Source organism: Gobius niger (genome assembly GCF_951799975.1).
Source record: "Gobius niger genome assembly, chromosome: 14".
NCBI classification, from domain to species: domain Eukaryota; kingdom Metazoa; phylum Chordata; class Actinopteri; order Gobiiformes; family Gobiidae; genus Gobius; species Gobius niger.
Window position 1 is genome coordinate 14,639,428 of NC_136865.1, and position 16,737 is coordinate 14,656,164.

Consider the following 16,737-nt stretch of genomic DNA (forward strand, 5'->3'; position numbering starts at 1 on the left):
GGAAAACTGTGGGAGGAGCGAGACAGGTCTGTAGTTAGTGAAGATGTGTTTGTTTCCATTTTTGTGTATGGGTATTACTTTTGCAATTTTCATTTTATTTGGAAACGTTCCTGTCAGGAATGATAAGTTGCATATGTAGGTTAATGGTTTCACTATACCATGTATAACTTTTTTAACTAGTGTCATATCTATATCAAAACAATCAGTAGACAATTTCTTTTTACACACGTTAACAACATCTATTATTTCTGTTTCAGTTACTCCAGACAAAAACATAGTTTTTGAATTAATGCTTATCAATGACTCCATTTCACTGCTACAGTCAGGGATTTTTGATGCCAGATCCGGTCCAACATTTACAAAAAAGCTATTAAAACTTTCTACAATTTCATTCTTATTGTGATTATCATTAGTCCCATCACTGAAATAGCATGGATTTGAATATTTTTTTGCATCACCTTTGATTATATTATTTAGTATTCCCCATACCCCTTTCATGTCGTTCTTGTTTTTATATAATAGATTAGTATAATATAATTTCTTACTATTTCTTAATATACCCGTCAATTTATTTTTATATGTTTTGTATCTACGTTCAGATTCTACTGTTCTTAGTCTTAGGAACTTTCTATATAGAGTGTTTTTCTTCTTGCAAGCATTATGTAAACCTTTGGTTAACCACGGGCATTTTGTCCCTTTGCTATTTTTACTGAATTGCCGTATTGGACAGTTTTTATTGTATACTGCACTAAAAATTTCCAAAAAAGATTCAAAAGCACTATTCACATCATTCTTGTTAAATACATCATTCCAATCTTGTTTTAGTAAGTCACTGTAAAGTAGTTCAATTGCCTCCTCAGTTCTCACTCGTTTATAAATAAATTTTTCAGATGATATTTGATTGATGTCATTATCATCATACACCGTGAATACGGGCAGATGATCCGTTATATCACAAACCAATAGGCCGCTGACATTTGTAAACTCCATATTATTTGTGAAAATGTTGTCAATGAGGGTAGCACTGTGCGTTGTAATTCTGCTCGGTCTTGTGATAGTCGGGTATAAACTCATACTGTACATCCTATTAATATATTCATCAGTTATTTTATGTTTATTTGGATTTATCAAATCAATATTGTAATCCCCACAGATAAATAATACCTTGTTACTTATTTCTGAGAATGTTTTTTCCGCCCAATTTGTAAATATTTCCAAGCTTGAGCCTGGTGACCTGTATAGACAAGTAACTATTATGTTCTTCTTTTTTTCATTGATAATTTCTATTGATAAGCATTCAAGCAAGTTGTTTATTGATGCTGACATACTTTCTAATTTTTTGAATTTAAATTTCTTGAGGACGTATATAGCAACTCCTCCTCCCCCTTTATTTGTTCTGTTTACATAGTTTAACTCATAATCATTTAGCTCAAACTCTATGCCTTTATCCTCATTGAACCATGTTTCTGATATTGCAATGATACTAAATGGTTGCTCAAACTGTTTTAAGTATTCTCTAATTGCATCAAAATTCGCGTACATGCTTCTACTATTGAAATGGATAATTGAGAATTTCCCTTCTGATTTAACAGAGTTTTTATATTCGTCTTCAGTGTAGTATTTGCAATTAATTGCGTTAGATGTTAGGAACATATTATCTGGGTCTAGCTGATCTTCCAAATCTAATACATTATGTTCAGTGTACTCTGAAGTTTTAAGTTCTAAGAGCTCATAGTCCAAGATCCTTTGGTGTAAACTTAGGTCACTGCTATCAGCAGTATATGGAGTATGAATGGATGTCATTGTATGAGTATAGACAGATGTTCTTTTTTTTTTTCTTTTTCTTTTTTTTTTCTAACTCATTGACCCACTAATACATTCATTCATACTTATTCAGTTCCTCTATGTCTCTTATAACCAATACTTTAGCGTTTTCAACTGATCCATTAAGTTTAATGTATATTTTACAATTCATAACCCAGGTGTTCTGTATTTTGTTTTGTTTCCTTAAGAGTCTGGCTTTTTTGGCAATGTCTGCATTCCTTTTAATCAAGTGATCGTTCAGATAGACGTTGGTACCTTTCAGCTTTTTTCCTTGCTTCATCAGTGCGACCTTGTGCTTTCGATTGGCGAACCTCAGGATCACAGCTGGCTGAATGTTGCCCTTCATGGGGAGAGGATGACACGCCTCGATCATATTTATGTCCACATGTATGTCGTTGGACACGAGGAAATCCACCACCTGCTTTTCCGCAGAGCTCACCTCCAGCTCGCCTGGATCTGCCCCGCCGCCAGCCCCCACAGCGTGAGCGTATGAGCGGGGTTTGATTTTTAATCCAGTCACAATTACATCATTGAGTCTTGAGTATTGTTCCAGATCCTCTACTTTTTTTTCCAACACCGATATCTTTTTGTCCCTTTCCTCGATGCGCACACGTAGCTCCGACACTTCCTCCACAAGTTTCAGAATCTTGTCCTGTTTATCCTTTATGTCACTTACGTCCTGCGAGAGAAAGTCAAGCGCTTTTTTAATATCCTCCACCTCCTCCATAGACCGAGTTTTATTTGGCATAGTGTTGAGCGGCGACGTCAGGTTAGCTGCTGCTGTTGTTGTTGCTGTTGCTTAGCTACCACGTCCGACTAGCTGATGTAGTTAGCTAGTTCCTCGCATCGCACTCGTCCAAATGTCCTTTATGTTTAGAATATCCAAGCATCGGTTAATGTCCGTAACTCCTTCACATCGACGAAATCCGCAACCAAGTCTCTAATTATAATAATCCAGTGAATCAAGCACTACAACAGAGATTCAAGCAACGCGCAACCACCGTGCACCGGAACCGGAACGAATGAATGAATGCATTCAATGAACAGTTTACGGGGGCCCGGATAGAAGGTTTATGCACAACTGCAGCCTCTGGAGGGTCCTACACCTTGATGTTCGGGAGACTCCAGAGGCACCAGCAGCTTCAAATACCTGTATGCTGCTTTGTAGCATCTGTTCTCCTAATCTGATGTGTTTGTCTGGCAGAAACCGTCCATATTGTGCCTTTATCTGCATAAACCCGAGTGTGTCTGAATCATCCACAAATCTCTTATCTGTATGATGATTATGCTTAATCTTTCATGAAATATCGAAGGTTTTCATACCTAGACCAAGGCATTCAACTATTTCAAGCTTTTCATCAGCAGAGAGACCCTTTTTCTTTACCATATTGCTTGAAAATGGTGATCTGCATAATAAAGTGGAACACCCTTTCAGTAGTTTTTCCCGTAACTGGGCTTAACCTGACAACTAATCATCCCAGGTCTCTGAGATTAATGTCAGTGATTCATAGAGCCCCGAGACACGATACCATCCACAAGTTTCATTATTATTATTTTTTTTTTTACCTTTTTGACACAAAAATCCAATTTGCATAATAATTTGGAACGCAGTGTATAATGTTTTAAGCTCAGCGTTCCGTTTTCAACCTTATCTTGCTTTAAAGCAAATCTAAGTAACTCATGCCCCTAGAGGCCGTAAGAGCCACTGCAGGTGTCGTAGCATGTTGAGTTCTTTTTACTCACTAATTGTCCGTGAGAGTAAATACTACGCTGACAGAAAAGGCAAAGGGAGAGAGGGGTATTGTACATTGTGCCACAACCCAATTGCACAATGGTGATAATTTTTGTTACTCACACTTGGCTGTAAATACTGTTTACGTGACGCTAGCCCACAGTTTGCTTTGCCTGTTAGGTTCTTCTTCGTGATTCTTTTAGTGTGTATTGCGCCTCCAACCCGGTACAGGGAAATTTACAAGGGTGGTTTTATAGCCTGAGCCGCTCTCTGCCTCGGAGCGGGTGTGGTGTGAATGCGGCCGACCTCTGGACGAACTACTCTCGCTTTGATGCCTCTTTTTTGAGCAAAGACAGAATGAAAACAGGCTGCATGAGGACATTTGGATTACTGCTCTGACGAGGCAAAATGGAACTTTAAATCATACGTCTCTCTTCTGGCCCGTCTTTCCCTTCCTGCTGCAGTAAAACTGTCGTCTTCATGAGCCGATTACAGAGCATTTTTCTCCTCACTTCACGTACATCACCCTCCTGTATTTAACCACGAGGGAGAGGACTGACCACAGCGTAACATTGACAGGTCGATGCCCGTTGTCATGGGAATAAGTTCGTTGAACAGCTGATCTTTGTTACGTGGCTGATGGTGCGATGTTTGGTGCAGACACATGCGAACAAGGACTTAATGAACTTTGGATTAAATGCATTTGGAAATAGGGGGATCTTGGGGCGACCTATGTACGCACCAACATGTGTGAAAACGTCCTTAAATGTTATTATTTTCTCCTTGTTTACAAAATCATAGCGTCCCTCAGTCTTGAGCGTGCCACACATGCTTTAGTGTTGGTTATGGTAATGATGGTATAACTTGTGTATATAAGTCACAGAAAAGCTTGTGTCTGGGTTTGCATGACAGCCATAACTACATCCTCAGACACATTTGAAATTTTCTTTATATGCAATTCACACTTTGGCTACATGGGATCTGCAGAGAGGTGCCACTTGTGGTAAAATTGTTTGCTGCTTTCTGTCATTATCCAATTTCCTCCTGTTATGTGTTAATTTAAAGTCTAATTCAAACATATTTTGACAAACAGTAGGGTTTTATAACTCAACATTTAGTGAATTGATATTTTTTTTCAATATGAGTCGGGTTGAGTTTTGTGACAAAATACCCCACAACTTTTTTCAACTAAAATCTATAATCTAATCAGTCAAATATAGATATTAATGTCATGGCTTTGTGGACAAAGTGAACAAACTGGTTTTGTTTGGGGCTTGTGTAAACTGTCTAATTTGGAGCTTGTTACTGCTTTTCCATTGTGTTGGTTAACAAAAACCTCTTATTTTTGAGTCTGAGGAAAAAATAAAAACAAAACAGAAACTTTGACCCAACTTTGACTCAGTCCATGAAATTAGCACTGCTAGATGCTGGTCCCAACAGTTGCCCGCATCTCCACACTCATCCTCCACACTCACCTGTCTGTGCCTGAAACACACCTGGCTGGTCAGCTGATCGCGGCCTTTGGGTCTTCACTTTCAGGTCATCATCGTAAGGATCTGAAAACAAAAGAAATATATTAATGCGAATTGAATTCTGAGCCCACTGATTTTCCACATTCCCGAACATCTACAATTCTGTTTCATTGCGCGCGAGTCTCTCAACATGATCAATGTTGCAACACACACAGTCTGGCACCCATCACAATAAGTAAGTGCAAATGTCAAGTCCGCTGTCTGTGAGTTGCATTGATTCAAATAAACACACGTCAACACTATCTTATATCACTGGCCCAGTTATTGATGGGAATATAGTAAAAGTTAAAATAAAAACGTGTTGATGTGAGCAAGTGTGGCGCTCCGTTTGTAAAAGAAACTGCATTTGATTCAAAGCATCATTTCCACATAAGCACATTTTACCCAGGGGGATATTTCAGGAGAGGAGCATTTACGCAAAGATAAGAGCATTCCCAAGTTAAATTATCCTTAACATTTTTTTTCCTTCTGTCTCGTTATGTAACAGTTCGATATGCACACACTGCACAAGTTGAAAATGACTATGATTTGCTTGTGACTTGCTCAGCCTTTTGCGTCTAATTTAGCCTATGGCTGAGGCAGAGTCTTTGGTGGACAAATGTCTGTTTTATTTGATCTCACATTCTTTCATTCACTCCAAGCTTCTCTCATTATTTGGTTTAGTTTTGTTCTCAGCAGGGAGACTTCAACCAAAGCCCAAAAAAACATATTTAAACAGAAGAGCAGCATGCTGCCGTGTTCAGAGAGACTGATATCTTCAGCTGCCTACTAAAACACTGCACTGTTGCTTGCTGTACATCAGTGAATACAACAAACAGTAAGGCTTTTCAGAAATGTATGGAACACAGTCCTGTTTTATCACACACATATGGCCTGTGAGTAACAAAAACAGATCAGTATTCCAGATTTTTCTTTGATTTGTTTAAACATGAAAAACAAACCGTAACACATAAACATTATGTAGATTCCCTTACTGCCTAAAAAACTACACTCACCAGCACAGTATAAAGAAAAACATGTTTGGTCAAAGAGAAAGGCTACAATCTGTCTTTCCTGTCTGCCTTTTCCTGCAGCTCAGACAACGGCCATATCGTCATATCACTACTGTATATTTTTCATTTCTGTATCACTGAAAAGCCATGCTTTTTAAGGCTAATGGTTCATTTTTCAGCGAGTGCCTATCAAGGCTTGAGAAAGGCTATATATTCAAAGCCATCACTCACCTGAGATGGAGCCTGCGGAAAAAGGGGGGGGGGGGATGCAGAAAATTACCTGGCAGGATAACTATTCTATTTGTTGCTATGCACTCGTTTCTGTAGTGCAGAGGGACAGAGGAAAGAAGATGCAGGAGGAGAGTTAAAAGTAAAGATCAATATGGATGAAACCCTTAGTGACTTGATCTTTGTAGACCTCACTATATTGTTTAATGTTCTGGACTGCGCTTTAATGGACACATCATCACACACCCTATAACCTTACCGTGCCCCTTCTCTGTCCCTTTTTCTACCAATTTCAGCTATTTTCCTCATCTCAGGGGAATCTTTGCCTCCTTCTTCCAGGGCTGTATCACTTCCAGCCCTTACACGCAGGGTCGATATCTGGGGCAGATGAGGACATGTGGTCAGTCAGAAATCAACCGTGTCGCGAAAAATGTCCACAGATCAAAGGGGCTTCAAACCGGAGCTAGCAAGAAGGCGTTGGAGAGTTTCGAAATAAAAAATAAGTTACAGAATAAAGCGGAATTAAAGCACATAATGTAGAAGGGTGAGCCAGCAGTGCACAAAGCAGAGCACTACAGTGTTCAAAGGCAGTATTAAAGATAAAAGGCCATTTCATACAGAGTAGCGGCTGAAGCTTAGACACTGTGAAGCCTGTCAGTCATTCGGCAGGCTGGCGACAGTGATTTGTGTGAAATCGTGTACCTGTGACTGACGGAGTGCCACAGGATAACGCTTTGGTTTCAATTTTTCTATTTCCTCTTTCAGATGCAGGAGCAAAATGGCAGAGCAAAAGTCTGCATATTCTAGCTGTGGCCACTTTAAAGTAAGCCGTGCTGTCGCTTTGTGAACCATGAAACTGGCACCTTATTATCCAGGTGAGGAGAGCAATTACAAGAAACACCTTTCAATTCCAGTTTACTTTAAGTGAAGGAAATTAGTTTATGCGTTTACTGCTGCGAACAAATCCCGTCGACATTGTGTCAAGCTCAAATGGATGCACACTTTATCCAACTGAATAAGTTGTTAATAATTGCGTATTTACAAATTGAAGGCAAGAAGTAATGTTGTTTTTCTTCAATGTCCTCTTTTTTGTCAATCGAACCAATATTTTTAAATGCAGAGCTCCACTGCACGCCTGTGGGGGAGCTGTGTCCAAACCTTCTACAGGAAAAACAGTGAACAAGAAACACGCTTCTCTGATTGGTCAATTAAACTCCACTTCCTGTTCCGTCTCTTGTTGACAAAATGGAGCGGTATCAGAGCGGTATCAGACAGTGGCGGTGTGGGTTTTTCTTTTCGTATTTTTTAATATGCCAGTGACCGGAACACACAGATCTTTTTACGGACGAAATGGGAGATAAATGAGCCGATACACGGAGCAGCAGACGAGGCAAAACCGGGACTAAACCAGGACTAACTGAGTATGTTTTTTTTCTCACAAGAGACAGCTGTGAAGGCTCCGGGCAGAGACATCAAAAACTACATGATGAGTGTCCGAGGGAAACGGGCGCAGACAAGGTACTAAAACGGATCCAATCAGGGCTGGGGACCCATTTTAATACATATTTGTCCAAATCCTAATCATGCATGATGATGATATATACATATTTTATATATATTTTTTTCTTTTTCGCATGGTTCTTCTTTCTTTCTTTCTTTCTTTCTTTCTTTCTTTCTTTCTTTCTTTCTTTCTTTCCTTCCCTTTTTTTTTCTTTTTCCTGTCATTAACATATAGCGGGGCAGTGGTTGCTGTGCACATCTGCCCGAGTGTGTGCAGGAATGAGTCCGTCTGAGTGTGAAGGTGAATGGAGTATGTGTTGGGGGCAAATATGTGTAGGTATGCGTGTAGCTACAAAAGAGGGGATTATTTTCATATAATATCTGTCTTGATATAACTTACCGTTGTAAACTGAACTCAATAAAAATAATAGGAGGACAAAAAAGAGGGGGTTGTGAATGCACCCTTAGTTAATGCTTTGTAAGTGTCACTTTCTTAAATATTGCCACAAAAACAATCACAACAAGAGCTATTTAAGAAATCTAGCACAAAATGCATCTCAGTGATGATTCATGCACGTTCTCAAATCTGTGCTTTAATTCCCTTCTGCTTTGTGACTGAAGCATGCGGAAGGAAGGACACAGAAGCCTCATGTCTGTCACTCAGCGGGCAAAGGCTGTTCAAAGATTCTCCATCACGCGGCAGAGATCGCCACAGTCTACACAAACACACACGAATTAAATCATCCAACAGCACAGCGAATACCTAATTACACACATTAGCAACGACACCGGAGCTTTAAAATACCTTGGTGCGGCGTGCGCGGACATGCTGTGACAGACACCTGCACGGGAAGAAGTAAACATGGCTGAGAGATAAGACGGTACTGACAAGTGGACTGGGACGCGGCTGGGATTTTGCTAAACCTGTTAAAAATTGACCACATACCATTGTTCATTCAGATTTTCGAATATTCAAAATAACGTAGCGCACAGTTGTGTGTCAACAGATGCAGCAAAAGAACTTCATACGGCATGCATATTTACATTGCTTTACCTGCCTATCTATACCGACCTATAATCTACTACTCAAACCAACCACTGACATGGCGTATATACAGTTTAAAATGCATAAAGAGAGACATATGGCAACCTTGTAAAACAGATGTGTGAAGTAAATAGCATACAAAAACCCACATGTTTGTCCAGCCAGGCAAAATGGGCACACACAAACACACCCACACACACATGCATACACACGCACAAGGCTATTTTCAGCCATATATCAAATCTGAGCTTATGGCTTCTCTGGTGCTGTCCATTTACTCCGGGGTCCATCTGGGAGAGTCCAAACTGATAGAAGTGCACCATAATGGGCTTTTTATAAGCTACAGGACAGCCACATCCACTCCATCTGGCCCCATCTCTCCTCGCTCCCGTCTTTGCCTTCCCATCGCCGCGTGGCAGATATGAAGAGCGAAGTGGAATCAGGTTGGAGCGGGACAGCCTCTGCCTTACAGGGGGCTCAAGGTCAGTTATGTGCCTTCGAAAATGGATTCACAATCGAGTTTTCTGCACCCCGGCGTCCGCCACTGTTTTCATATCAGTCGCTCATACATACGGCAACGCACCTTCACAGCTATATACACACACGGATAAACACACCGCCTGGCAAATTCTTCTACCGCCAAATTGGCTTTGTTTCATTTCATTCGCAGTCTCAAATGGTTTTTCTTTTCCCCACATTTTCAGTTTCTTATTAGATATTTTTTGAATCTCCATCCTCACACTCTCAGCCGAGTCATTGTGTCTGGCTTCAACCCCTGAATTTATCTGAGATAAGAGGTTCTCAAACTGGTGGTATTTTCTTTTCAGGTCTCAATACATCTTGTGATTTGGTTGAATATTACCAGTGCATCCCAAGGCAGCTCTGAATCTTACTTAACACATTTTCAGAGGTGGTCAATAACAAAGTACATTTACTTAAAGGAATAGGCCACCGTTTTTAAATACTGAGATTATGTTCTTACCTTAGCTTAGACGAGATGATATGTACCTGTCTGGTTTCTACGCGTGCCCTTAGTCACGTAAACAGAGCGCAGACGGCGCTAGCATATAGCCTCTCCTCTTCGCATCTATGGATCCAAACGGCGGTTAAGTTAGAAGCGACCAAGCTCTTCCACGTTTTACCTATTTAAATATGGTTACATGAGTCTGTACCCAAACCAATGCAATAATAGTAGTATAGGCGTAGTAATATTATATTATATAGTTCCCCTTTTTATCCGCTTAGAAAATCAACATGTTTAATTTTGTTTGGCTATACTTGGATCGTGTAAAGGCTCATGTAGCTCATGTTTGGATCCATAGATGAGAAGAGGAGAGGCTATATGCTAACGCTGTCTGTGCTCTGTTTATGTGACTGAGGGCACACGTAAAGGCCAGACAGCTACACATTAACTCGTCTAAGCTAAGGTAAGTACATATCTCAGTATTTAAAAATAGTGGCCTATTCGTTTAAGTGTTGAGAATTTACTACTTTTACTTCTACATTTCCAAAGACAAATATAATACTGTCTACTCCTCTACATATGAATTTGGTGATGTGTTTTCATTATTTTAAGAGGCTCGATATGCACCCTCCAGAACAGTAGGTGTCAGTGTGCAGATCTTCAGTCAATGCCATTATCCGACGACAAAGAAGGAGTAACGGTACTTTTACTCAACCAATGAAACCAAGCTATTTGACCACCACCGCTCATATTTTAGATCTAGCTTACTTGTGTTCAGTGTTTGGTTGCGACAACATGTTAGAGTACACCTGCTGAAGCTTCGTTTAGAGCCCTATCCTAAGTTAGCTCTGGTGTTTTGTTTCACCCTATATGTGTATATACTGTATATGAAGACTGGCTGGGGTAACTTGTCAAGAGCAGTGGGCAATTTTACTGCAGGAGACTCATCTTCAGATCTTGCCAAATGTGCATGTTGATGGGGTAGACCGGAGGAGTCCATAAAGACTCTATTGCTGTATGGAAAGCACTCTAATGCTAAGCTCCAGTTACATGGTTTGATTTTGATTATTATTTGAATCCTCTAAATACAAATATAGACTTTAGAGAGATGTGCAGTGTGTCAGACTCCGAGCAAAGCTTCATGGCCACAATCAAGGAACAATCGATGCTCTGAAGGCCCTGGCTATTCATTTGAAGTAACATTAGTGCTCGGGATTGACTTGATCAATTACACACAATTATACTCCAGTGGTGGTTGGGTTTAACAATAAAGCAAGCAAGCAGTGTTTACAGTCATGGCAAGCAGCACGCTAAACGGATCGATGGCAGATAAACATTTACCCCGGGTTTGCCACACAAGCATTTTGATAACTCTGTTCGAGTGAGTCACCGATTACACCGATACAAAGCTACGGGCTGAATGTCTGAATCCACTTTGAGGCAGGCATAGTGTGTCACCTTGACAAATTCTCCTAATCTTCACACATTGACCTCGTGGCAGATTGCGTGAAATCATAATTTCAAAGTCCCGGGTTGTATATCCTGATTTGATTTCTGGACCAGATTATTTGTCAATGCTGAGAAAATACACAGCAAAGCAAGATGCATCAGGACCTCCGCAATTAACCTCTTAACCCTCACCTGAACCGATCACATTTTGTGCAGTTTGGCTTTACCCGAATCTAAAAGCGTCTTGGAAAAAGCGTCAAAAGGGCAAAAAAATGAGACAAAAACAAGGATGAAAATGTAACAAGGGAGCGAGGAAAACGTGGCAAAAATGTAACGGAAACGCAACAAAAAGGCAACAAAAGTGCAACAGAAAACAAAAAAAACAAAAACAAAAACGCAATAACTGAAAATGTGTCAAAAAATTGACGAAAAAGCCACAAAAGAGCAACAGAAAAGTGTCAAAAAGCAATGAAAATGTGGCAAAAATGTGATGAAGACGCAATAAAAAAAACAGCACAGCAACAACATGAGGAAAATTATCTTGATTTAAATGATGATGATTTAGATGAGTTTTGTCGGTCTTAGCTTTCAAATGAGACATTACTCTGGCTGTGACCTTTTAGATTTGGGTAAAGCCGAGGTGGAGAAAATGCACTGTGTTAAGGCAGGATGTTAAAGACTAGATGCAAGTTGATCATTTTATGCTCACTACTGCCACCTCAGGTCATAAGCGTAACTGCAGTCTCTATAATAAGCTCGTGCATGATGTCACTTCGGACCAGAAGTAACTTTTTGAGTGACAGTGCAGGATTTTAGAGGCAGTTTTGGTGAATAAGTTTGGGCTCATTCTACACATTAGGACATGGATGGAACATGTAGGGGGAGGAAAATACATAATTTTAACATTTTTAAACTCTGTATAGTCCCTTTAAGAGGTTAAAGATATCATATGGATGGGACTAGGTCAGCTGTCAATGGCAATCATCAAGTGACTGATTGCTTTACTACACTTTTGTTTGACCTAATAGTGAACATCTTCCTGTAATGAAGTATTTGCCAGATTTCTGTAGGGAGTTTAGGGAGTTGGCATGACCTGAGTTTGGCTCCTTCTAATCTGTTATTTACTCCGGCCTCCTTGTCCCACATTTCAAAATCAGTAAATAGTCTAATATCCTACTGTGTCCTGATCAAGTACCTATGTGTGGTCCTTGAAAACACTAACTTTTCCCGCTGGCTTGTAATGAATCACACAGAGAAAGCTGATTTTTTTTTTCCCAGCCTCTTTCAAACGGCCGTGTTGGGTCACACAGTCAACAACAGTAATGCTTCCATAGCAGAGCCACATGAGTGCTGCTCAATGCTGGCTCCAAGACTTGCACTTTGTTGCCATGGGAACAATGTTATGCTGATGCTGAACTTAAAGGATGGTTTGTGTCCGTTGTCAATCTCAAAAAGAAAGTGCAGAAACATAAATATGGTTCAAATGATTACTTCAGAGGGTCCGCTCATGTTAGTGATAATAAGGATGAAAATGTACACTGTGGAGATGATGGATGCAAACACTGTAAAATTAATCCTTACAGTTGGGTATCTGGGTTGCTACCAGATATCCAACTGTGAGGAATACGCCTACTTTGTGGGTGTTTTAATTACTCCTTGGCATTAAACAGCCTGTCATGATCAGCGCTATTTCCATTCTGTATGCAAACATGCTACCGGTCATGCATGTTTATGGCTGTGTGACATCCCGAGCGTTCACTTGGAAGTCGCATGGAGAGCACACGGACGGCATGTATAATGCTAATGACTAAACCGAGTGTATGCATGAGCAGAGCCACAATTAGCATTAGCATTGGGTAGTGGAGTGTATGCAGTCCAGACACTATGCACATGCCACACAGGCTGTATGCCCCAAATGAGACTACAGAGGTCAATGGGACAGAACATTGCATAGTCAGCCAAAAGACAAAGCCAGCACAAAATTTCAAACAAACGACTGCTGGGCTAATAATCATCATCATTCATCTACTACTGCAACATGCTTAAGCATGATTGTGGCTAAACTATATGAACGCTATCTCTTTATTCTTGTTCAGTAATAATGTAAGAATATGTAGCTGCAATAATCTTGATAAAATGGCAAATGTTTGTTTGTTTGTTTGTTTGCTGATGTTGGCCATTCAGTCATTGCATACGGTTTGTTGTGTCCTTCAGTGTGTATGTATTCGTAAGCTTGTTAATTTATTTATTTATTTGATAGGGACAATGCAAGTTGATGAACAGTTGCACATGAGCACTGTAAATATGCCAGATTATAGCGGGGATGCTAGTTTCTGTAGTCCAGTCTAATCTGTAGTCTTTAGGCAGGCAGCACATACACAATGTACAATTTACAATTAACATAATGTGACAACAATAAATGCATTAACAACTAAAAGTGTTCACAGGCCTGGTTTTCCTTTAGCCACAGTTTAAAACATGCTTTAAAAGTGGCCAGAGTTGGAGTCTCTCTGACTGATAAAGAGAGACTATTCAGCAGAGGTGGGAGACTCGAGTCACATGACTTGACTCGAGTCAGACTCGAGGCGCAATTTTTGTGACTTGAGACTTGCTTGACCAAAGCTCCAAAAAGACTCGACTTGACTTGGGACTTGCTGTGTGTGACTCGAGACTTAACTTGGACTTGAAGCCAATGACTCTCAATGACTTGCTGTGACTTTATAGTTATTATTTATTTGAGTGAAACTGTTGAAAGATCAGGATTCATTGCGTAAAAGCGGCGCATCTATGTTAACATATGGTAATTATCCACATGCGTGTTCGGTTTCCCGACGGAGCGCTTCTAATCAATACAGCGCGTAAAGGCAGGAGGAAATACGACGTCGAAATACGTGCATTAAAAATTTTACTAAAGACAGTGAAGAGGTGGAGATTTATGGACAGGAAAACGTTTGAAACAATGGGCTGTACCTACAGCGCAGACGGGCGGCCTAATCAACAGAAATCTTGGGGCTTTTCAATGCTTTAAGGTGTTCACACAAAGTTTACAGCATTTAGTGACTATTTTACGCATCCGCACACAGCCCAGTGACAGCGGGACTGAAGGCTACGCGGAATCTATTTTGAGCAGGGGCGAATCCGAGTATACAGGGGCTGCGGCAGTACAGGGGAACCACTGACAGAATAACTGCCAGAAACTAACAAAAATAAAAATATTATTTTATATTTATCTTTCAGACTGCAGGGAAAAGCAGCTCATATTTAGAATACTATATTTCATATTTTTTAAGTCGCCCCCCCCGGGCCCCCTTCCTTAAAATGCTGTCTTTAAATCCAAATCCATGAGTTTTTAAAAGTTTGATTTTAGCCTAAATTTTCAAAATTACGGTATCTTGAGAAAGCACTTATTATTTTCAAGATTAAACACATTTTGAAAAGTAGACACGCTGGCGTTTGTGACTTGAGGTGATTTGCCGGCTAAAGCAAGACTTGACTTGACTTGACTTGACAAAAGCTATGACTTGACTTGACTTGACTTGAGCCCATGACCGATTGACTTGGACTTGCTTGAGACTTGGACCTTCACGACTTGGACTTGACTCGAGACTTGCATTTAGTGACTTACTCCCACCTCTGCTATTCAGAGAGAATGATTGAGAGTCTTTGTGACCGTGTAGGTGGGATAACAAACAGAAAGTAGATCATGGCTATCACCCAGCATGTTTCCATTTGTGTCTCATGTTTCTGATAATAAGCACTGACTCACGAAATAAACTATATTCAAATCTGACTGTCCAGCTCATTTCAAAACCTTTTATCGTGTTATGTTTCATAGATATGCATGCATACACGTTACTTTTTTCAAGACACGGCTTAGTTCTATACGCAAAAAAACGTGATCTGCTTATACATGTTGTGCAAAACTACTCAATCCTCCCACATATCAACATCACCTTCTTATGACCCCATAATGCAGCTAAAGACATTTTATATTTCTGTCATTTGCAATCAATTTGTCTATTTTTATTTTTTTTTAGTTAAGTGACAGTAAGATAATGTATAACCTTATGAACTTCATACACGTACCCAATCATGAGTTGGTCCAAAGCCTCTCTTAACTCCAGTTGCTTAGTTACTGACTGTCATGAATGCAATGTACAATTCAATTCATGCAGGTGTGATTATTATAATTTCATGCCTTTTGGCTTCCTCACATATTTGTGGAACAGAATGTGATTGCCGTGGTTTTTGCCCTTTCTTCCTCATGATCTATATTAACATTTGCACAGCCAGCTAGGTTCTTCAGGCTCAAACAGTATCACGTTTGAACCTGAACGAGCTGAAAATATTGTGTAATACTGTCTGCAAAGGGGACAAAGACAGCGGTGCTCAAGGCTTATGATCATTAATTAATGAAATGAAATCAAAAATAGAATAGAAGTGTTTTCAGTCTGGATTTGAACACTGTCAGAGTTGAGGCCTGTCTCATATCTTCTAATGTTTCTTGCGGTATTAAGGTAACAAAACTCAGAAACAAAAACACTTGGTGTGAAACACTTTGGTATCTACGCCAACCTATGCGTCTTTCTGATATGTCGACCTGTCGCCTGCCTTGTCACATGAATGGTTCCATGTGACATCATAGAGCAAACGAAGCCACAAACACACTGATGGACGGCACGTAGGCGGGCACTGTGGCCTTGACCGCCACTGAAGCCCACCTCAGACCTCAAATGCGTCACCGCAGACGGAAAAAATACTCACCATTCAAGGGCTACCACATCCATTCTGCAGATGCGGGGTTTGTCTGCTTGTCTTGACTCACTATGCCACCAATTTAGTCGGAGGAGAGGAGTACTATTGTGCATTAAAAGAGCACAGATTACAGGGACGCACTACCAGGGGAAGGAATAATATGTGAAGATTAAAGTTGAATCATCAAATAATGCCGGCCTAGATGTTGTTTTACATAACACTAAAATGCACGTGGGTGTGCGTCTCCAATCTGTCAGTTTAGTTCATGCAGTTTTCTTGCGCACTATCATTTTTGGGTGAACTGTAGTTGAAGAGTTTGCTTTAGAAGGTACACTTGTGGTTGTTTAGTTTTATCGATTGTCTTTTGGTGTTCAAATCAAGTGTTCCATGTTTACACAGAAATTTCCACACATTAACCACTGTAATTGCTACACTATAAAATCTTCCACACATATATTGGGACTTGGGCTAACATTGTTTGGATAAAATATTTGTTTGTAACATTTCTGAGAGATATAGTAATCAGATATACAATTTAATATTAATGATTCGGTTCCTTTTGAGTGATATTTGAGGGACGACTGATGTAAACTGCTAATCTTACAAAAGGTCTCAAAACGTAACTATCCTCAAGAGGGTTTGTGGATGATTGTGGGGTCTTTCATCTCCCCCTGGTGTCTCTGGCCAGAAAACCACCCTTGTAACTTCCCTAAACA

At 40.1% G+C, this 16,737-nt stretch overlaps 1 protein-coding gene across 1 annotated transcript in view; it reads right to left on the reverse strand.

Moving 5' to 3' along the window:
- adgrb2 (adhesion G protein-coupled receptor B2) overlaps positions 1-16,737 on the reverse strand; it is a 232,919-nt gene that overhangs the window by 112,312 nt on the left and 103,870 nt on the right. Inside the window, exon 3 of the mRNA XM_079571360.1 lies at positions 5,032-5,112. Coding sequence (XP_079427486.1) covers positions 5,032-5,112 — 81 coding nt within the window. The remainder of the gene's footprint in view (positions 1-5,031; positions 5,113-16,737) is intronic.